Here is a 24,303-nt window from a genome sequence, read left to right as displayed (position 1 = left end):
AACTCATCATCATTCAACGACATGATTTATTCAACTACTCCATCAAAAATAAGGTGATTTTCCTCAGAAGGCAGCCTCATATTTCCTGGATTCTGTGATTTACTTGCGCACCTATGGGCTTTAAAAAAAAAACAACAATAAAAAAAGAAGGCCTTGTTTGTTTGTTTCTTTTTTCGCACCATTGTAGCAGGTGAGGAGGGTGCGAGACCCCGCGAGGTCGGGGCCAGGTAGGCGCGACTCTCGCCTCTCCTTGGAGCGTGAGTCAGCGCTTTCCCGGGGGAGGGGAGAAGGCCTCGCCGGGATACAAAGACCCGCGGCCCCGTTGCAGCCTCCTACCTTGTTCCTCCCTGCCCCCTACCCCACGTTAATGAGTAACGACGCACCCGACAGCGGCAGCCGCTTGACACGGCGACACCCTGCCGCCCCACGGCCGTTACGGGCTCCCAGGTGCCCCTGGCGCCGCGTGAGCGCCGGCCTCACCCTCTGCCGTCCCCCCGCCGCCTTAGCCGGGCACGCCCCTCTCCCAGTCTCCTTCGCGGCTGCCCCCCTCCCCGAGTCAGGCGGAGCTGGAGCTGGCAGCGACGTCGTTTCTTGCTGCCGCCTCTCCCCAGTGACCGAGGGCACCGGCGCTGACCGGCGGGACTCTTTTTTCCGGCCGCCGCCCGACGGCTCGTCGCCGCCGTCCTCTCTACCGGAGCCAGCACTGCTCGCGAAGCAGCCATGAGCTGGGGTACAGAGCTGTGGGTGAGTCCTGGCTCGCCTCTCATTGTGTCTGGGATTCGCCGCCTTCCCTTGTCTGCTGAGGCGGTTTCCCTGGGGGAGGCGCGGGGCGGCCGGAGCCGAGGCGGCCGCCGAGGCGCTTTGTTCGACACTGACGCCGTGGGCACCGGGCAGGGGTGGCCTGGGGCGGAGTACGGACGGACGAGGCGCTGGAAGCAGCTGAGGGAGGCGGTGTACACGTTGGGAAGGGGGAGCTGAGGGAGGGCGGGCGCTCGGTGGGGTGGTGGGTCGGGAGCGCCTCGTCCGGGGTGTGGGAGAGCGCGCGGCGCCTGGAGCAGCCATGGCGCTTGCCGTGGCGGAGGGGCCGCCCCGCCGCTTCGCCTCCGCCTTTTGCCCGGTAACGGTCACAGCAGGTCGGGCTTCTTTGTGTGCGTTCCTTGCCATTCTTTGAAGCAGAGGGAGGGGAGGGCTCTCGGTGCGAGGCGGCTGGGGCCGGCGGCGTGCCTAGGGTGGCGCGGGGCGGGGTCCCGGCGCGGCTCCGGCAGCGGCCGCGGCCCTCACCGGGCACCCTGTGGGCGGCGGTGCCGGGCGGTCGTAGGGCTGCGCCTCTTGAAAACCACCGGACTGCTCTGACGAGTAAAGCGATTTGAGCTGTCGCCCCTAATTGGAAGCAGCTATTATATAGTTATGTCTCTGAAAGCATCCCAGAACGTTGGCTAATACTGTGGTGTTTTATTTTTTTTTAAATGCGAAGACTTGGCAGCAAGGAGACAGACAGTGTCTGCGCCTGTCTGCCTTGCATTGGATCTTTCCTTAAACCTCCGCCTCCGAAGGGCAGTAAAGAAGGGGCTTCTGGGGGGATTTAACAGAGAGCAGCATGGTGATGTCTGCTCGCAGGCAGTTGCGGGATGTTTTGTTTTGTTTCTTTCGTTTCTGTTGTCAGCTTTCCTACTGTTGCTGTAACAGGAGCTGACACTGATCGTGGGAAATGTTAAGCAACGAAATATGGTATCAAGGAGGGGTTTTTGTCCCCATTTTAAATGCTGCCGGCTTTTAAGGAGTGTAAAGCAGAGACCTCTGAAGTCAGAAAAAAACAAAGCCAAAACAAAACAGAAAGCTACTCCTTGCAGTTTGAAATCTGTTCATGATGTGTTAAGTTGTACCTAGCATTACACTTTTATTTTTCTTTTTCTTTTTTTTTTTTTTTTTAAATTTGAAGTTGAATTAAATTCCTTTATCAGTAATTTCAAGTATAAGGCTATTGGTCTTTAGAGGAGCAATGATCTGCTCAGCACCAAGACAGCTAGTTGCCAGAGTGAGCTGGGAAGTCAAAGGCAGGCTGTGGCATTGCAGCCCGATTATGTGGGTGAGGTACAGGAGTTGGGGCCAGTGAAGGTCCTGAAGCCACCTGAATAAGTCATTACTGTCCATGCAAAATGAAGATGAAATAGCATCCTGTCAGCTTTTCTGTGTTGGAGAAGCCTCATTTAAAGGTACTTAGGGGTTACTTCAGTGTTTCGTACAGTACCTTGTACTTAACAGGAGCATGATGTTCTCATGAGAAATTACACTTAGTGACAGTAATACTATCACAAAACTGAAATAGGAAACTGCTGTAATATTCACAGTAAGAAGTAAGTAAAAGCCATGTTTTATATTAGCAGTGCAAGTGTGTCTTGGTAGCTCATGCTTGTATATACTTCAGAGGAAAGGGTTTTGGTCAGTGTTTTGGAAGAGTGGGATTTTGTGTTTTCAGAGAGCACATGAACACTTCAGCATGCATCACTTTAGAGAACAGTTTTAGGTTACTCATCCCAGCAGCCTCTATTTTTTTTGGTTCAGCTTGTATATGACAGGGTTTCGTAGTTTTGTCAAATCTTGTATTCAACTTTGTAAGAAAGTGTTCATCTTTATGTGCTTAATACATACATACAAAAAAGGTGGATTTTGACCTCAGGCTTCCTTTTAATGGCAGAATTTCATTCACAGCATCATGAAACTGAGCTTAACTTTATCTAAATGTACCTTTTTTTTTCCCCTTCTTGTGAAGTCACTGCTTCTTAACTGCTAGTTTGAAGAAACAGTATCAGAATTTTAAACTTACTGTTTTATTACAACACTGTTATTTCTGCAAAATTTAATACATTTTTGCTTGTATCAAGAGATACCTGCAGCTCTGCACTAATGAGGGAACTTTATGCATAAAATGGTTGTTTTGTAGCTACACAACTAGACTGACAATACAGGTTTTTACATTGAAGTGTACTGTTTAAATGGGTTAGCTTTTTTTCCTGTTGAATCTAATACTTGTAAGTTTTTTGTTAGTTATGAACCATACTGTTTTATTAGTAGGAAAAACATTCAGTGCTTCTTAATGATTGAAAAGATTATTCAACATCTACTTGTTTTAGCAACTTGTGTTGGACACATAAAGATTCTTCTTTTTTTTTTTTTTCTCTTTAATCTGGCACAAAATTAATTAAAAGTTATCTTAAATCTAGGTTGAAAACGCAAGGAAAACCAGTATTTCTGGAGCTTCAGTGGCAGTAGTACAGCTTCAGAAGGCATCCAAGCTGTGCTAGATTTGCCAATGGTAGCAGGGCACTAGCAACTCAGTGGTCTTAGGGTCTCCAACTGCAGAGAGCTGTTCTGTACAGGTGTTCTGGAGACCTTGTTGCTTACACATGTGGTCATAAAGTGGAATTTTTCAGAATTTAAACTAGATGATGGTTTTCTAGATATGTTTTCAGAACTTTTGCAAATATGTATGCTCATTTTGCTGATTCATTGAGGCAAACTTGATGATTCCACACCACATGTTTTAATATCTCCTTAATTCTGCTTTCTGAGATTTTATCTCTTCAAGCAGGTTATTGGTGTTTTAGGCTGGGTTCTGATCTATTAATTTTATTTTTTTTCCCTGGAGTCTTACGGTTTATGTTATTTATAATAAAGTAAAGAAGTGTGTGTGAATGAATTTAGAGACGAATAAGGAGCCAGTAGAATAATTACAGGGCTACTCATACCTGATATTTATGTGGTACTTGTTTGTTATGGTATTGAAGTTATGCATATACTAATTAAATGGTCATATCAGGGACATGATGAGGGAAAGATTTGCATTGATAGGCCAGTGTTTTCTAATTCTTTACATTCTGTAGCTGTTATTTCTGTTTGTCTGTCATGTTTAGGTTTTTATTTTGCTTTCAAGCAGCTATTTTTACAAGTTCAACACCATTTTCTGAAGTGGCTGTGCATTGACCAAAACATATGACTTTAACGGGCACTTAGTGCTTTTCAGTGTGTCATGCATAAACATCATACTCCCTGTAGTGTCTCATTTGATAGCATTTTATGAAATAATGTGAATAATAGTTAAATAACTGTTAATTCTTTTAAGCCATCCGGACAAGTAGTTTTATTCTCATCAGTGCATTTATCTTTGGGGCCACTCTCCAGCATATTCCTTAAGGTGTGTCCACACAAAAACTAAGATGCTTCAGTGAACTGCCTTCTTGAGAATATTAATGGTTAGAACAGAGTAGTGAGAACTGGGAAATTTGATCTGTAATCCTGTTGAAATTATATTGTCTGAGAAATTGGTTGTTCTGTGCTAAATTTTCCTATGTACAATACTTTTTTTCATAGGTAGTAACTGTAAAGCAATACTCATTTGATGACAGTGGGCACATGGCTGCAAAGTAGTGTTGCTCTGCATCCTTAGTAATAGAAAATGATTGCTGCTTGTTTACATATATTTTCCAGAGGTTTTTCAACTTTCCTTTTTAAAGTGTTTTTTTTTTTCAAAGGCAGGCATTTTTATTTCACTACATGAGCTGCAGAAGGGTTTATGTGTTGAGTCTTGGGCAGACTTGCATGCTTGCTTTATAAGATGCCCATGTTTGCTATCAAACTGCTGCAATAGCCAAGGCAAGAATATTGGTGGATGGAACTAAAATTGCTTTTTTAAGTAACTTTAATATTTGGAAACAAAAGTGATGGATTCTGGTATGTTAAAGAATCTACTCAGGATGAGCATCTATTCAGTGTGTATGTTTCTGTACATGTGGTGTTCTTTTTGTGATGGGTATGAACTGTATAAATGATATAAACAGAATATTTAAGAAAATGTGCCTGCTTATGGTTGTCGTGGAGTTAAGTGTAGCTAAACTGAATATATAATGCATTTGCTTTGATTCTGAAGGCTTACTGAGCTTTGGAGACTGGAGGATGGTTGATAATGAAGTTCTTTGCTTAATGAGTGGAGGCTAGTGAAGCTCTGTATGATTGGCACTCTGAAGTGGCTTCCTTGAAAATTAATTAAAGAGTTTGCACTGTCTCGTTAAAAAACATCCTTCCTGATTTTTTTTCTGTATTTTGATGTCTTTTGAACCGCTGTAAACCCCTTAAAAGCAATTGGCAGAAGAGTTTGAATACCATGTCAGAGCATCTGTTTCTTACCTCTTGATAGATACTTAAAGCAAACATTTTGCTGAGAGCTTTTGTGCTAAGATTTAATGTTTTTTTTAAAAAAAAAAGGCTATAGAGAAGATTTAATGATATGATGTTATGAGCTCCTTGGGGCTAGAAGCACACCGTCTTTTCTAACTAAGAAGCGACTGTCACTGTAGAATACTGTTTTAGAAATTAGTTATGCTGGACCAAAGAAAGATCAAAGTATACTTGGTTACGTGTTCTTTTTGATCTTTCCTTAAACAAAATTTGTTCTGTGCCTTAAACCAAGTTTTATTTACAGAAAAAGAAAAAAAAAAATCCATTGCATTGGTAGTTTTTCAAAAGCTGTTAAAATTTTTTTTAATGCTTTCAATGTCTGTTTCAGACATTGTTTCCTTCTTGGTTTAAAATCATGTGTTGTCTTTTTGTGGAAGAAGAGAAATTGTGTGGTGACATTGTCTAATCTTAAAAATGACCAAGCTTAATTATATGGAAAATATCCATAGAATGTAAATACAAAAAATATTGCTTCAAAAAGTAGCTAAATACTATGTAGCATATTTCTGTTATAATAATTTCTTGTATTTTTGTTTACTAGAGAAACCTTTATAGTTAATGGCTGTGGTTATGCAGACACTAGCATTGTTAATGCTAGTGAAATTGGTGGGGGATTTTAGAATGCTCAAAAAACATTGAAAGCCGTTCTGAGTATCAAACCGTAGCTTATGTGGAAATTCTTCCGTGATTTTGAATCTTAATATTGTATAAACTTTTTTACATTTGTGCTAACATATGCGGTGTTAAAGACGTATGTTCTATTTAGTACATATATCTTCGTGAGTTGAAACTTTAATGCTTTTTTCCCCAGATTTCTCCTTCAACTTAACCCAAAGATTGCAAGTAGTATTCTGTATAGATTCTCTTTTAAATTCAGTTTTCTTGCTGTTGTGGTCTGCAAATGTGTGGAAGGAATGTGTCTTGTGGCTAAAGTATGAAATTACAGAGTTTTCCAGATGCATGGGATGGCCATATGTTTCCTCTGTCAGGGGTAAGATAGTGAATATAAAATGCTTAACCTCTGTGAGGTTACAGTCTTCCATAAGGGGTATTGTGCATCTTATTTCACCCTTGTGAACACCTCTGAGATTTCAGAGTTATGTAAGGATCAAGTACTTGACTCTTGAATGTGTACTTACTTCAGGCTCAGGAATGAAAACAATCGTATCGAGTTTTAGTTAGTTTGTCCCTATTTTTCCAGCAATTGTCTGGTTCATAAACATCTGACCTTTATACTGACTTTTCCAGGAAGGAATGAGTCATTGTTTTGAGACTTTATCAGTTTGGGTTTGATGTTGAATATAATTTCATCTAAGAATGCGTATGAGCTTATGCCCTTCATAATTTCTGTAGAAAATACTCTTTTCAGTTTAAAAACTGTTTATCACTTGATATTTATCAAAATGGCATCTGTTTTCATTTATGGCCCCACTTGTGTATGTACTTAGAAGCGTATGTATACGTGTTTCACGACAGTTTGTACAGACACAAGACTTTAGTCATCTGGAAATGCTGAATGCTGGAAAAATACATTGTTTTCAAAATGTATGCAGTTATCCCTATTGATAATACAATATTAAGAGTTGCCCGTATCAAAATTCTGAATGGCCCAGCAGGCAGTTTGATTTCCTGGGTGAGGATAGCAAGAAGTTGAGATTACAAGGTCTTTTATCTCAGCCAAGCAGAGGATTTCTGTAAGAATGTATCTGTCAAAATACCGATCCTGTGGAATGGCAAACCCGTCAGAAACTGGGATAGAAAAATGCATGAGAAAAGTCTTCCATCTCTGTGTTTGGGTTTTTGCTCATGGTGAGGGGTGTCCAAAAAGGTATGATTTGTGCTTTGCACATTTTATAAGTAAATACTGAAAGATGGAAGGCTTGTGTTAATGCTTGTGTAGAGTTGTCACTGATGCTGTAGACCTACTGAAATGAGCCTAGAATGTATAAAAGTTCATTCATATATTTAAATTAGTTCTTATGCTGGACTGATTTGGGTAAGGCCCTCTGTTATGAATACAGTAGTTAAATAATTCAGTCCATACATTTGCAGGGCAGTATTTTAGTGTGCTTGGTAAAGCCAGTAATTGAGTAATGCAGGAGGGGTTTTTTGGTCTTTCTGTTTTAATTGGAGGGGAAGTTACTTAACACATTTCAGATTAAATTCTCATTGTTCATAGCATCCATGTGCATACTTTTTCAGCAGCTTGAATTATTTTTGCTAGAAAAAGAATTCCCTGAAGTCCAAATATGTTCAGCTTTTTCCTTGTGTTGGTGAACAAATTGTTCAGTGAAAGCTGAAATTCCAATCGGCTTGTTTCATTTTGCCCCTAGTGAGTTTACGTACCTCAGTTCCAGTGCTTTCTTGGCAGAAAGTTTAGAGTTTTGTCTTCCGATGCATGTCAGTGCTACAGCTGAATGGGAGGAGAAGGAAAAATGAAGTATTACACTAATGAAAGTCTTCTGGTTTTCATTACAATGTGGACCCTCTACGCTGACTTTATGGAATTACCTGCAATAGTAGTCTGAGTCTCTGTTTTTTCTCAATTACAAGTTCTATTCTGAGGAGAGTGGCAGTGGTATTGTGTTTCCTGCTAGGTGCCAAGAATAAGGAAGAGCTTAATTTCAGGCATACGTATTTTTCTGTTAGTTTCTATTGTATCAAAATCTGAAATGGCTAGATGTGAGATTCATTAATATCTTCATTTTTTCCCTAGTCAGAACTCTGCTTCTACTTTGTCATTTAAAGTAAAAAGGGTATTAGACTGCTAAATCTGCTTTCTGGCCTTGTGCCCCATATATAGTTCTGTTATTTTTTTACATCTTTCAAAGGATAGGTGCAGTCTTTGAGTGAGGTAAAAAGCTAGCATTGCAAGTCCTGAATTTTTCTTGGGTTTTACTGGGGAACACTTCTGTGGTTTTGGGGGAGTAAATTTACTTTATGCCTCTGTTAGTTGTGTAGTAAAATCTAAGTAAAATTAGGGGTTTTAAAAAGAAAATTGACATTGTAGTAATCCTTGCATTTGTCGAATACTTCAGCGTTCTTTAATGTGTAAGTGCTAAGTAGTAAAATGTTTTAAAATGTTAGAAGCAAAACACAAAAAGCAACAAATTCTAATAACTTGTCCTGATTCCCTTTGATCAGATTATTTGAAATAACCATTTAAAACTTCACTTGAAAGGGTAAAATCAACCATGTACTAAAAAGAAAATTCACCATTTTATCATAGTATCTGTTAACATAATGCTTATGCTTAGCTTGTAAGGAGGCAAGTACCATACAAATAATTTCTCATGGATACACAAAAAAGTAGTGCAACATGCCTTTTTTTTTTTTTAGTTCTATATGAAGTAAGCAATTGTTTTCCCCAGTATTGTACAATGACATAATTGACATCTACTTGAGTATGAAGCATTATTTAAGTACTGAAGAACTTCTGAAATATGACAGTGACTGTACTGGGGAGTTGAGAGACTGTTATACTCCTGCATACTTGAGGGAGGAACCCCAGATACAAATGAAGGTGTGTGCCTTTTGGATCTTCATCAGATTTGTACATTCTTTGGAAAGACAATGTTTGCTGGTTTCTTTCTCGTGATTGTGCTCAACTCAAGTGGATGCAGAGACTTTGTAAATTCTATTTGGCCAGAGTAATTGAGGTGATTTTCTTTGAATGTGGATGTGCTTCTTGCATGCTTTGTTTTTCCTTCAGGTGCTTTATTGCTTTGAAAGAGTAAATAATGTTTTGTCTTCCTAATAAATTTTTCAAATAATCATTTCCTCTAGGTGGTATAAGGTTTTCTTATGGTGATGAGTAGCAAAATAATTGGTATCTGTGAGGTCCAGGTAGACTACATCCACAGGCCTCCCCACATCCACCAGGCGGGTCACCTGATCATAGAAGGAGATCAGGTTGGTCAGGCAGGACCTGCCCTTCCGAAATCCATGCTGGCTGGGCCTGATCCTTTGGCCATCCTCTAAGTGCTGTGACTGCACTCAAGATGACCTGTTCCGTAATGTTCCTGTTCTAGCTATCTGTTACAGATTGAATTGTCCTGCACTTGTTTCCCCTATTTATATGAATTCAGTTACAATCAGAGGAATACTTAGGGTATTTCTCACCTGTGATCAGTAGTTGGAATGCATTTTTTGTATAGTGCCTGGAGCCATGAGTCATGCGCAGAGGGCTTGTGTTGTGCCATGTCCTGCACAAACACAAAAGTATGAAGACCATCCTCGGTGCAGTTAACTTTCAATGCTAGTCAAAGGTGGTTTTTTTTTACCGGTCATGACAAATGATAGAGTTGTGCAAAGCCCAGTGTTTTTCAGCATGATGATTAGTGATCTCAACTGCGGCCAGCACCTTAACTATTCCTTTTGGTAAGCCTGGGAAATGAAGGATGCTGATAGGGTGGATCTTTATTATGCTAACTGGGGGTTGGCGCATAAACAGCCTAAGAGAATGCAGGAAATACTTGTTGAAAAGTACAAGGGAGTGTTGTAGTCTCATGAAAAAACAAACAGCAATCCTTTGGTATAATGAGGTAATGGAGCTGGAATCAGCCACTAGTACCCTTGAAAACTGGTGTTTGATATGGTAGAGAAAGATGTGGAGAGACAGGAAGAGATGGTCAAATGAAAGAAAAAAAAAAGTTAAAAGGTTAAGACCCTAGTTCATAAAGCAGTTAAGTGCTGTGTATGATAAGAGACAGTGAAACATGTTTGGTTGTGGTTTTTTTTCTCTGAAAATAAGTTCAAATTCATGATTAGAAGGTACATTAATGGAAATTGATAAAACAATTTTGTTCTGAAGAGTCAAGTCTGGATTTCCTCATCCCCCTTAGGATCTACTTTTATTTAGACCCTAATAGTGTATATACTTAGTTATTTAATTTTACCAGTATTTGTTTTATGAGTGAGGTTTCACAGGATCAATGAAGCTCATTAATGTGCTTGAGAGTAAGTATTTTATACCAGGAACTCTTCAGAGCAGATTTTTAAAGAGAGGATGTAATTTCAAAGCTGATTAAGTCTGCAGGTACTCTGGTGATAACTGCAGTACAGATGCATCTTTCAAGATAATCTTACAGGACAGTCGTCTTCTTTCCACCATGCCCAGCCCCTCCAATGTATTTCTGTTGTAATGTGAAGTACATCCTGAGTTACTACTTTGCATCTAAGCTTCCTGGCTCAACTTGTAGATCATAGTTGCTGTGCTGCATTATTTAAATCAGAAAAGGTTACTGATGGTATGTTATTTTCTCTAATTATTTAATGGGATTTCTTCTTGGGCTTATGAGCTTTGACTGCTGTAAACTGGGATTTAGTAGAACAAGGAAATAGGTTAGTACCTGGAATTATGAATGGTGAAAATCTTACTCTTGCATGATTTGGAAGTAATCTAATTACAAGTTTGATCTTAATAACTAATTTTTTTTTATTATTTGGCAGATTTGTTAAACAGTAGATACATTTGAAATCTCTGTGGTATGCTCAAGGTGTTACAAATTTGGTTGGAGTAGGGGGAGAAAAGGATGAAGTTGTGTTGAAAATTTCTTCAGTATGTCATTATAAAATGGGGAAAAGACTGGAAGAGCTGGCTAGGTCTTAGATATAAGATGGTGGTGTATTTAAAAGAAGAAAATTAGTTTATTGAAAATAAATAGTAAACTATCAGGAAAATCAAATGCCTGGGATTTTTGTGCTTTATAAGTGATGTGAAGGGAATTTAGGCTGGACAGTTGCTTGGAATTTAAATAGAAATGTCACCATGTGACACAATCTACACAATTTTGTGAAGTATCCTGACTCCTTGGCATGATACTCAAATACTTGCTCCTGTAGCAAGAGGTGTGGTGGTCTGATTAAGTTTGTAGTTTTAGACATAAGGAAATAGGGGTTGTGGGTTGTTTGGTTTTGGTTATTATTCATTAAGTAGGTTTTTTTTCCTGACTGATCTTTATAATAACAAGGGCAACTGTTTCTAAAGCAGCTTTTTAAGAAACATTTTTGGTTTAGTGTTGGTTCTTGGGAGTATAATGATTATCTGTTCCAGGAACAATGTTGCAGGTCCTCAGGCTCTAGCCTGCACTTGAGAGAGGCTAGTGTAATTCCACGAGTTTCAGCATTACCATCTGCGTTTCTGAGAGGGAAATAGTGAGGTAGGAGTCCTTGTGTGTAACCAAGAAGTTTTTGCTGAAAGAAACATCCAATCAGTGGACTGAAACTGTAGTCTTGTAAAACCAGGAATTTGCTCTGTATGTTAAAACCGTAGTAGGTGCAAACAAAATCTACGACAGGCAGAGTGTGCTAGCAGCTCTTTGTGCTTGGATGGCTTAGCTATCACTCAGTGGTTTTCAGTTACTTTGGTTCTGAGAGGTATGCCATTTAGTTTCACTGAAATTTCAATAGTCGAACTGAAGTAATTTTCTTAGAGGATTAAAATGAAGTCCTAAAGGTGAAATGCTAGTGGTATTTATGGTTAGTAATTCTTAGGCAAAATATTTTTTCCATATTTTGTCTGGTCCGTACTGCCAGGCTATGGGCTGTGTAATGAATACATCTTCACATCGTTTGTATAAAATGCCTTGCAATTTTCGAGAAGCTATATTACCAGCTGATGATACCAAATGGCCAGTATTCATGTTTTTTTCAGTAATCAGAGTGGAATATCATTGCTTCAAAAATAAGTTTCAACCTTGAGTTTTTGTTCTGAAAGTATAGCTGTTGTCCCTTCAGACAACTGAGAACAGTGACTTTATAACAAAGACTTTGCATATAAATGTTTTGTATGATCTTAATAGACTACTTGTAATACATTTTACTTAGCATTTCAAACTTCTGGCATGCAGACATGATCCTACTAAGTCAAATCTGAGGCTTGTGGCTTTCATGACTGTTTTTCTTCATTAGGTCATTGGAAAAGAGACTAAATTTTTTGATGACTTTTTGTTCATTTGTGGGAAGAGAATTGTACTTCTGTATCTCCAAGTTAATGTGACAGTTGTTTGGATGTTGTCTGTGATACTTTCAGGACTAGTTCTAGTTACTCTGTTAGGAAGACAGCATAGCTTTTTACAATGTCATTTCTTCTGTCCTTTTTAGGTGGTTTATTTTTGTTACTCAATACAAGGTATTTTCAAACTTGTTCATAATTTCATTTATTGTTCATAATTTAATTAATTTCAATGCACAGCCATTGCAGAATGCTTTCTCTTCCATTCTGGTAGTATATTTTATTTGTTAGACATTGTGGAATAAATGATGCATATGTTAAAACTTCTAATTTTTTGTTTTTACTGATAGCAATGAAATACAAAGGAAAGACAACACTTGCAAGGTTCATCCATCCTAACACAGTCCATATAAAAGGATGTTTTGTATAGTACAAAGGTGTTTTTGTTCTTGAAGGTGGTGAGTTACAAAACATTTCTTCAAGAGCACTTTGCAGATTTTTCATTTATTTCCAGTTTATTTCAGTTATATCAAAGTAGTACAGTATACAGTTTATCCTTGTTACATGAGGGCTTTGTTTGTGGTTTGTGTCTTTGTCTTTTGGGTGGGTTTTTTTGAGTTGTTACATTTTGTTGAGAGCTAATGTGGGCACTTGAAAATCTGAAGATAATATACATCTTTTTATTTAGAAGTGCTTGAGTCTTTGTTTGACGTTGGTTCCTTTATCTTGCAGTATTCTCTGGCATTAAAAATAATGCAATGGGAAGTTTATACCAGGAAATGGCATCCTAGCACATTAAGCATTATTCTGCCATGAGATGCTATTTTTGTGAGAAAATTTGAAGAATAAAGAGTTATGAGTGCAGAAGTATTAGGTAAAATACAGGAAGTTATTTGTAAGAAGGTACAGCATGCTTTTTGATGTGTGTAGTTTTCTTCTGGGCTTTGTATGAGCTGTGGTTTAGCATCTCTATTATATGATTTAAAACACCTGCATCATCTTAAAAAGGTGTTACCGAAGACTTCCATGTTAATATTTCAGCAGGCTTTCATAATCAGTATTGCCATACCAAGAACACTTTGCAGTAGCCGTCATTGCTTTAAGTTTTTTGAGTGGAAACAATGGTAGATATGTGCCTATGTAGTGCTTAAGTGCCTCGGTTATGGGTTTCCCTTTTGGCTGTAAACCTTAAGGACAGTATACAAAAAGGCATTTCCAGTAAAGCTGTATTTAATAGTAGCTGACACAGAAGGTCGTACAGCTCATCCAATTACGTTCATCTGTCTGGAAACCGTTTCCTGTTTCAGCTGCAAGTGGTTAATTTGAATTACATTTAATATGTTGTTACCCTACATTAATATCAGGAATCCTAAGTTACATCTTGAGAAAAACACCTTTTTTTTTTTCCCTTCAGTATTTTCCTCATGGTTTTAGATGCCTGATTTTTACATCAGTGTTTGTGTACTAGTTGTGCATTTATTGACGTAATGGTCCTGTTAAATTGTTATTCAGTATTCTGATGTAGTCACTGGGGATCTACTTGTTTCCATTTGAGTTCTTTACCTATTACATCTGTTTCATTGACAAAAAGCTATTTACACATTACAGTTGTAAAAATGACTAGAACTGTTTCTAAGATATGCAGATTCAGAAATTGGAGGTGACTCTGCAGATGTGGTGATAAAGGTACCATGTAATCTCTCCAGTTTTCTGTTAAAATGGGGAAAAGTGTTTTGCAACAAGGTGAGAAACATTTTCATTAACATTTTAGTTTATACTTAGGGAAAATACAGTTCTTTCGCACTTTTTTCTACCACAGAATCCTGATACGTTTTAATTACATGTTGTCATGATTTAATCGCTGATTTGAAAATGTTTCTGCTAGGATACAAAGTGTTAAGGCTCCCCAGACACAAAATGACAATTTTCAATGCATTTTTATTGAAGCTCATAGTCTTACAACCAAAGGTTGGAACTCCCAAATGCAATTAGATGGTTTCAGTTTTACAGTCAATGTAATAAGAAAAGACATAACAATTTTTTTCAGTATGAAAGAAACAGTTATGTGGTTTGTCATTATTTCATGCTTTATTCAATATTTGAGGCTGTTTTTCAGAATTTACTTAACATTTTATGACAGTTCCTAGGATATGGATTATTTACTGAGATTTATCACTTACTGTGTAATGTTTTGCTTTTTAAATTCCATTAGGACAATGAGAATATAGTAAAGACATGAGTAGAACTTAATGTTGAAGAATAAAGTTACAAATAGTTGCATTTTCCATACAGTATGTAAAGTGATATGGCAATGACAAAGTACAGGAGTGGTTCCACATTTTTAGGTGATAAAGAGACTGCACCACTTCCCTCTACAAACAGGTTGATGTGTAATGAGGAGTGGTAGTTTTGTAGGGATCTTTGGTTTGAACTGGATTTTGAAAGGGAAGTACTAGGATTTGTAAAGAGTTACTGTGCTGATCTGCAACGGAATTTCGAACTAAATCTCACTATGTTGTTGAGCACTTTTTTACTTGTTTGCTCTTTATTATTTTGAATTTGGTAATACTGCAAATTCATCATGAAAGAAACCTATTTACTACAGCAGCAGTATTTCAGTGTCTGTCATCAATGGAATAAGATGCTTTACGTGGAGTACAAAGTTAACATAGTGCTTAAAATGTTGCTACTAAATTGGTTTTGTGGAGTACTTCTTTACTAGGGCAGAGAGAAGGTTTCACGTAAAACAGTTTATCAGAATTATGCTAAACAAGGGGATTCTGTTTGGATTTCTATTTGTGTTTAAAGATGAAAGATTAATGTTTATAAGAAATTCCAATATGTATTATTTCAGTACTTGTAGGCTTACTGGGTATTTTAATTACACTTCTTGTGAGATGGATCTCAAAATTAAAACCAGGGTATGTTTGTTTTGACCCAGTGCTATCAATGAGTTCATTGTTGACTCCATTTACTGTTGAGAAATAGTGCCATAAAAGATATTTTAAGTAACTTGTTGACATGAATTTAATTTTCTAAATAATGTGCACCTTTATTAAATACATACAAGAAAAGTTAAGAGGGATATACCTTGCTCTGTGTGTTGAACTGGTTAACTTCTGATGATGATACTCAGTGCTTGGAGTCTGTATAGATACTTCCGTACTACGATACCGTAATTGTCAGAGTGATTAACAGTATGATTCAACACGTACCAAGCAGGAGTTTTTTCTTTCTACTTACTCCATTGAGATAAGGCTTGAATATGCATCTTTAAATGTGAAACGTGTCAAACTGACTCATCTGGACAGAGTTTGTGCACCTACTTGTTTAACACTTTGTTTTTAAAGTAATTTAAAAATGGTATCGTTACAACAGTCTACTTAATAGCTGAGCAAATAAATACAAGGAAGTGATATTTGGATGACAGGAAAGGGGATACTCTCCTTCTCTCTCTCTCCCCCAGCCCCAGCTGGCAGAAAGTACTTCCTTGTTTTAAATCAGTATCACTTGCTATCATAGTCATCTTGGCTTTTTTCTTGCGTTTAGAGCTATGACTATTATAGGTCTGAACTGTAGTATAGGCTTTTGACAAACTTACACCAAACTAGTATTTACATTTCAGTTCTGTAAAACTCACTAAATAGTGCATTGTAAGCTAGGTTTCATAGATGTACTGTAATACAGCTTGTACAGAGTTTTGCATGTGCATGTAGGGATGGAGATGCACCCTGATAAGCAATGACTGTGACCTGAGAAGCAGGGAATGAAGGCTCATTGAAACAGAATAAGCAACAGAGCTGGTGGAACCTGTTTTCTTCGGAATTTGTGATGCAGGGCATCTAAGTGTTCCATCATATTCCACTTGCAAAACCTTTAGCGTTCCTCTGCTGTCTCCTCTGTACCTTTCTCTTTGTCATTATGCCTTGAAGGTAAACACTTCTTGCTTCCAGGGAACCATTTTGCTTTGTAACATCAATACCACTCCCTTTTCTTGAGCACACAGTTCTAAGTTTACTCCCATAGTGTATGGAGAGGGAAAAACAATGCATGCTCTGCTTCTTAGATGCTATGCCAGACTGACCAGAGCAGGAACTCTGAAACTGGCAGTAGTCAAAATCTATTTCCTCTTTCTACAAGTTTTTAGAAAACAGATCCTTTAGAATGCAAAAATAGATTAAGTCACATATGCAGGAACTGGAGTGTGTCAGGGCTGCTTGCTCATTCCATCTCCTGTGGTTGCATTTTTAATAATACTGTGGAAGTTTCTGTAATTTGTAGAGGGGCATTTAAAAGCTTTTAAAGTTTTCAATAGTTTCACCAAGGGATTGTTTAGTCATACACTAGAATATTCACCTTGTACACTGAGTATCAAACCATGTAATAATTCTCCATAACTGAAGACTGAAATGATTCTTTACACAACTTTTCAAAAACAGAAATCTTGCAGTATTATTTTCCAACCCAGGTACTTTGTTCTTGCTGATCTTATGGAGGCTAGTGTTAGTAATGCAGTAAATGCACTTGCTTTGCGCAGAACCTCTGCTTCATGTGAGGTGTTCCGTGGCTATTGATTGTACAGTGAGCTCAGTATTCAGCTGCTTCATTGATGTGTAGCCCCACTGCTTTATGGGATGTTCTCCAGGTATTTCTTAAAATGATCAACAGCATTGCTAGGCATTGTACAGTAGTACTTTTTGATTGTGATGCATCATATAATATTTAATTTATGGTTAGAGTCTTCCTGCTTGCTTTTGCAAGTGAAGTAACTAGGACTAAAATCTATGTATGCTTCTATTAACTGCATTCAATCACTCTCAAGTACTTTCCAAGATGACTTGGAAAGTACTGGTGTTCTGGATTGGCTATTATGAAAATAAGATTTCATTGGTCTTTAGGGGAATGGACATAATCATATCTTTTGCATATACAAGACGTGTAGTGTTGTCCCTGTGTTAAAAGGGCAACTATTTTAATGCAGTAATGCTTGAAAACACATGATTTCTGGATTCCGATCCAGTTTTCAAAGTAGGGTTTCCTGGTATATATGTTATGTATGCTTGTATTCTGGTTAATGATACTTGCTTTGTGTTTGTGTGTGCACTCATATTTTTCTGAAGTGGTGGTAAAGAAGTCCAGAGTATCTTGCCTCCTTACTAACATGTAGGTAAAGATGTTAAAGCTCAACCACAACAAAAAAATCCTGTTCACTGACAAGCATGATGTGAGGCGGCTGTGATGGGTAGCAGCGAGGAACGACACCTGCAGCCGTGTTCTGAGTGCTATAGACTATGGTCATAGAACTTCCTCAAGAGAACAAGGAGTTAATGGACTTAGGAATGTGCTTTCCCTGTGGAATAAGGCAGGCAGTGAGCATGACTTAGCATGACTTGGGAGACTGGGGCAGGAGTCCTTGAGAGAAATGGAAAGCAGACCTATAGGTAATTTACAATAGGTAACTTGGGAAGAACTGACATTCTTGTTATATCCTGATACAGTGAGGTAATATATGCTGTTTAAGTTCATATGAACATGCCCATCCATTAATTGAAGAATCTTGGACTTACAGGAGTTGAGATGGCATTCCTTTCTTTTGTGTGTCCTAGCTGTGAACTTTCGATCAATTTGTTCTGCTGGTAACAGTAGTGTGTGTGAAACGGAGTGCACCATTATAATCTCCAATTCCAGTCTCTAATGTCTTACAGATGATGTGCTGATCTTCAGATGCAGAACTTGATTCTTTTGTGGTTCTGCCTACTAATTCCAAAGTAGTTGCAAATGTTTCTACTTCTGTCTGTGGTAGATTCTTGCACTGTCTTGGAAAACAAATCTGTCACACCTGTGAAGCTGTTAGCTGCCAAACAAAACATCCCCTCCTGCTAGACCCACCTTTCCCTCAAAACTTTCTAAAGCAGTTCCCTTCCTGCTGGTGATCTTTCTAAAGCAGTTCCCTTCCTGAGGTGATCTTTAAAGAGAAAAGCATAGACTTTGAATTTCTCTTCCTCAATTACAGTTTTCCATGGTTAGCTTACTTTAGAAACTTGACTTGATATGTATGTTATCTTACAGCATAGCTAGATCTCCAGTCGTCCAGTACTACTTTTGAGTTGTTTGCTCACTTGGTCATGAAAAAGTTTCTATAATCGTAGAAACTGACTCTTAAAAATCAAAATTGACCGTGTTGGTTTGGGGTTTTTTTGAGAAAATATACAAAAGTTTAACAGGCAAATGGATTTTTCATTCATGCTATGAAGTTATTAATTCTATTGAGGAGACTAGCGAAAAATAATTTTTACATTTGTTTTCATTTTTATTTTCATTTTTCATATTAAGCATTTCAAGTCACACTGTGACATACAGTTTACTGTGAATACCAGTCTCTCTTTGCAGTCTCTTATTTTTGCAAGCAAAATAGCTTTGTGTCCAGAAGGTCAGCCTGCAAAATGTTTTGAGAAGTTCTTTTTATGAGTTATTTTTCCTTTCCATGTCTCTAAAAGAGTAGTAGATTTTCTTCATGCTATCTTGAGTGTATTTTCTATACCTAACTTTTGGTTTAATATGAATTTAAAATACAAAGTATTGTTCAGTTGATGTGTATGCATTTGTAATTTTTTTTTTCAATCTGAGTACTTCTGTTTTATTTCCAGTGTAGCTATGGCTTTTGATGTTACCAGCTTTCATCAACTTTGGAGGCTGAGATTTTGAAAGGATTGATATTTCCAGCTTTCATCAGCTTCGGAGACTATCGTATCAAATTGTAAAAAACATTTCCATTTAACTGAATGGTTCATTAGAATAAACTCTAGTTCCTTGTATCATCAAATTACTAATTAAGTTTCCATTTCACTGACCTCTACTTTGATCATCTCAGGACAACTCAGCTGAAAGCCTTAAGAATCATATTAAACATAGAACTGCATCAGTCTAAATTAATTACTGTAATTAAATATAACAGCAATATCTTTAAAATATAATATTTTATGAAACATTTTGTTTGAAATGGTGACATTTTGCATAAATTATGCTGCTGTCACTGTATTCTCTTTTGACTCGATTGACTGCAGTTGCCCAAGTGATTGTTGCCATTTGAAGTGCTGGCACAAGATTGTACAAAAGCAGCACTCAGACAACAGAAAAGCAAGAATTGGGTCTTGCTCAGGGAAAATCCAAAAAACAGTTGGCATCCAAAAACCTCAGTGCATCTGTGGATAGAAAAGCTGTGTTTTGTTATTACTCTAGGAAAAGCAACAAATCACTTAACCACACAACTGCAAGTCCACAGCAATTCAACTGAGAAAATGCATCTGGTTATATAACTGCACGCTGGTCACCAGCAGTTTTTCTTTACTCAGTTAAAGCCTGAAATCTGAATTCCAGATAAATGTAAACAATAGGTTACATTCTGCATAATGTCCTTCCTTCCTGCATCAGCACTCCTGCAGAAGACAAACTCTGTTATAGAAGTTAAAATATTTTAAGTTATTAAACATTATAAAGCCACTACTTCACATTAAGATTTTATCAAACTCTTCTTGTGAAATATCCAAACTGTTTCTATGAAACATTATGCAGCTTGCATTTTTACTCCTTTTTTTAAAATGAAGATCAAGACCTTGAATTAAGTTCCAATGATTCAATGTTTTACAGGAATGCAATGACTCTAGTCTGTGGCAAAGAACTAACTTGATGTGCTACATTATGGGAACCATAATCAGACCTAAATATATTAACAACAAGCTACCTTATTTGTCTTCAGGAAAAATTCAGATTATAAAGTCATACCAGAATTATAGTATGTTACACTAATCTACTTCTGACAATGCATTCCAGTTTTTCTCATCTTTGAAATCTCTTAAACACCTAATTGTTTTTGTTTCTATCTTCATGCATTCCTGCTTCATTTTCTATCCCAGGATAATAGCTCTTCTATTTTACTGTCTGAACTAATTATCACTTCTCTCATCTTGCTTGCTTGTTTTTATAATTATCAGTTTGGTCTTACAGTCCCTTTTTCCCGAAGTTGGTGAAAGCTGGAAACATCAATCCTTTAAAAATCTCAGTCTGGTTTAATGCCTTGCTTCAGGCAGACTAAAGATTTGGTGTTCATACTGTAAGCATTCCCTCTATGCTCATCCCTCTAAAGAGATCCTCTATTTTTATTGGTTCTGGAGGCTTGTTTGGTGGAAAAACAGGTATCTGTAAGAGGGGTAGAGTAAATCCTGAGTTTAACCCAGGAAGAGCTGTTTTGTTTTTGATACAGATTTGATTCAGCTTGGCTTTTTGCTCGGATGCTTCAGCTGCCCTTATTCTAAAGCTTTATGGTATCTGCAAAAGCCCATTAAGTTTAGAACTGCATACCTGAAGTATTTGTAACATTGGTTACAGTAAACAGTCTGGAAGTAGAATTTAGGGAGGTAACATTTATTTTGGTCTACAAACATTTTGTGAGGTGTCAGTTTTGTTTATAATGTAGAGGCTTTGGACTGCATTTCACCTTTTGAGTGGGCAGTTTCTACCGGTAGCCACATTCAATTAGTTCACGTTAATCAATTTAATGATATTCAGCTGCACTTTAATAAACTGTTTTATTTCGTTGTTTGGGTTTTGGTTTGTTGGGGGTTTTGTTTGTTTGTTTTTAGAAAGCCTGCTCAGCTGCTAGGGAGTTACTAAACAAACACCAATACATATTTGGCTTGGAATATGGCTGAGAACATACTTGGCTATCAAAATAGTAGTTAGCCAAATATTGTAGAATGCACTATTAAAAAAAACAAAACCAACTGCCTTTTGCTGATTTTTAGTCAATGCTGTGTTCACATTTCTTAAAGGCCCCAGCCAAATTAATACACTTAAATACTTATTTTGGAATTTCAGGCTTAAATTTTATCCAGATATCATTTGGCTTGAATTACTAATACTAAAGGTTGACATAACTCATTAGGTTCAGGCAAGCTACTGCATCTGCACAGCTTTTGAAAACACTCTTCACATGTTTGGGTTTTTTGTTTGTTTTTTTCAGTGGGTTTTGGTAGTGGGTGGGTTGTTTATTGTTGTTTGGGGTTTTTTTTGTGGTGAGAGTTAAATAAATTTTGCCTTTAAATGCCTTTCCTTTTTAAATTTTACTGTGAAGTGTATTTGGATTCATCATACAGGGAACATAAACTTTGCAGTTTCTTGTCTGTTTGGATTACTGAGTAAGTGTTAAGATAATTGTAAATGCTTTTCTAAATGAAAATTCTTGATTTTTCTGCTATGGCAGACATTAAACATAAAATACAAATACATGCTAGGCTAAAATATTTTCTAGGCTGTGTTTTGCATCTTTTCATTCTTGGCCAATTCTGAATTCCTCTCTTTCCACTTATTTAGTCGTAATTAGTGCGTCTTCAGCATGTTGGTCGTTACAGACTGCAGTCAAAGATTTAACATATTAAGAATTTCCCAACTCTTGAAAGTGTGGTACTGTTGACTGTTTGTCTTTGTTTTGTGCCTTTGCTTTGCTGGAACTTTCTTAACGGCTAAGGACAGGTTTACTTTCTTTGGAATCTTTTGCTAGAGCTGGTTATGAACTGTGTGTATAGATTTGCTTTATTAAGCGCTTTTCATATGCAGACTACACCCAACTTAACCATGCAGCTATAGTTTACATTTTTTTTCTTTCAGTGGGTAATCATAAGAGTAGAAGTAACTTCTTGTAGTCAATGAAATGACAAGATACCTGTTTGGTGGAACGTTCTCTTAGTTACCTAATACTGATCATTGGTTATATATTCATTATTATAGTGGAAAAGCTCCACTTTGGAATTAAAGGATTGTTAGGGGAAAAATAAATACACTTGCATTGTTAAAGTGGTCAAAGATTGCATACAGCATAAAATGCAAGTATTGTTTTTTACAGAATGAGGTAGTTGTAGTGACTGCGCATATGGCTTACTGTTCTGGTATATGGCTGGTGTGTAACTGATTTGTAACTTGAATTCAAGTAGCAAGCATTCTCACACAGCTCAAATAAATTATGTTTTTTCCAGTGCTGATGTGATTGTTAACTAATTCTGAGTATTTTTGTTTCTAAAGGATCAGTTTGATAATTTGGACAAGCATACGCAGTGGGGCATTGACTTCTTGGAGAAATATGCAAAATTTGTAAAAGAAAGGATAGAAATTGAGCAAAACTATGCAAAACAACTGAGGTAAGGTTTTTTTTCTTCTTGAAAGATTCTGAGCAATTACTTGAAAATGAAGATGATGGGCAACTATGGGATGTTATTAATGGCCATTTTTCATTTACAGAGTGAATAAGATCACTAGTTGTTTTTTTTCATGATAGAGAAGCTTTTCTTTACCAGTCCAAACCAGAAAATTATATTTGGGGGTGTACTTGCTTGCTCTTTTGCCTTCTTACATCCTTCTCTTCCCTCCTACCCTTCAAATTTTCGAACTCAAAAGAATTAGGACTTAAATGTTAAGATTTAGAACAAAACAATTGTGTATTTTTCCACTGACTATGAGCATGTTTGTTACAAAGTGTATTATCCATGTCTACATTTTTTGTGTGTTTGTGTTCAACCAGCTTCAAGCCTCTGCTGCTAATTGATTTCTCAGGTTGAACTGGCAAGAGCCACACTACATTGTGTTAAGAAATCTGAAATAGTTGAGTTAGAACTTGAGAAAGCAGATCTTCCTGTCCTTAAAGCACACCCTTTCCATAGCTGGTCTTGTCCCTTTGGGTGAGACTGCAATCCAACCACCCTTTGTCTTACCTCTCCAGTTTACTTCATGTTGTTGCCAAGTAAAAGATCTTTTAGGTCCAATAGGAATTTCCTCTCAGGGATTGTACAAGGATCATACAAGAGAAGGAGCAGCAGTAATGAAATGGCAGAGAAGCACATCCTTCAGAATAAAGTAGAATTGATTTTTACCACAAGGTGCACAATATAGTGCTTGAGAAACAACATTTGAAGTAGGACACACTTCTGAACTTGGCTTTCACCATAATCTTTGCTGTTCTGAATTTGTTTGGGGATTCGGCTGGAGCTGCTGCCTATCCCTTGTCAGACTGAAACTGATAGCAGGTTCTCTCTGGTGTCTTCCATTGTCTCATCACTGGCAAACTAGGTTGTCACCAGATACAGAGTTGAGAAATCCTTCCTCATAAATGCAGTGAGGTTTACAGCTGAAGGAATGGGTGTTCTCTGTCTAGGCTGCTCATTTCCTTTGTGACTTCTTGATCCGTTTCTTTTGATTCAGTTATCTATATTCATCTAACATAAAACCCCACTACTTTGCTGAACAATTTTTTTTCTTAAAAGAAAAAAATACCATTTTTCCAAAGCTGGTGTGGAAGAACTTCAGGAGGTGAAGTTTGAAGCATGCACTGTACCGGTTCACAGCCCAGTTTTGATTTGATGTCACTTGTCTGTTTAAAAATGGAAGTGTGTTTTATTTGCACAGATCTATCCAGATCTTTTCCTTAGATAATATGAACAAATGCCATTTTGCTTAATTACGTGTTTAAAGGTTTATTCCACAGCTAGCAAGTTGAAATGCTGTGTTTTTACTGCAGGATTTGCCTAAAACTAGGAAATTTTCTCTATTCATCTGTTTACTCTTTTGGGTGAAACTATTGATTTTTCTCAAAACTGAAAAAGTTATGTCGAGTACCCCTTCTGTCAGATGTCTGGACTGACTGTCCATGTGCAGTAAGTATGACAGTTTTGGGGAGCACAGGTCTTGCTGCTCACATGTTGTACAGTGTATGCATGCACTTCCTGCCTGCTGCCAAGGAGGGTCTGGACAGCACACTCACAAGAGGGTGACTGATTTTCTGCCAGTAGACCAGTTCCTGAAGTTGCTCTTTGTTATTCTCACTTGCATATTGCTTGGGAGAGAACTGATTATTAGCAATGAACCGTCTTGAGATTTCAACTTGATTTCAGCCATTGCTGGTCTTGAGGACACTTACTGTTTATAACTATGTAAAACAGCTCTTAGGTCTCAGGGGATACTGAGATCTAGGAAAATTTTCACCTCCAGAAGAGTTAGTCATCCTGCAGCTTGCTCCTGAGATGTTCTGAGAGATAGGATCTTGGGGATGGACTATGTTTATGGTGAATTTT

At 37.6% G+C, this 24,303-nt stretch overlaps 1 protein-coding gene across 4 annotated transcripts in view; it reads left to right on the top strand.

Annotated features, from left to right (window-relative positions):
- Positions 1-545: 545 nt before the first annotated feature.
- FNBP1L (formin binding protein 1 like) overlaps positions 546-24,303 on the top strand; it is a 46,438-nt gene continuing 22,680 nt past the window's right edge. For 3 of the 4 annotated variants that reach the window (XM_054165059.1, XM_054165062.1, XM_054165060.1), the window contains exons 1-2: positions 546-744; positions 22,262-22,377. In XM_054165059.1, coding sequence (XP_054021034.1) covers positions 721-744; positions 22,262-22,377 — 140 coding nt within the window. In that variant the 5' untranslated portion in view covers positions 546-720. Of the gene's footprint in view, positions 745-22,261; positions 22,378-23,754; positions 23,887-24,303 lie in introns of those variants that run through there. The other variant, XM_054165061.1, reaches the window with a different exon arrangement.

The sequence above is a fragment of the Dryobates pubescens genome, chromosome 11, assembly GCF_014839835.1.
Source record: "Dryobates pubescens isolate bDryPub1 chromosome 11, bDryPub1.pri, whole genome shotgun sequence".
In the NCBI taxonomy this organism is placed as follows: Eukaryota; Metazoa; Chordata; class Aves; order Piciformes; family Picidae; genus Dryobates; species Dryobates pubescens.
This window is presented reverse-complemented; position numbering and strand designations above follow the sequence as displayed.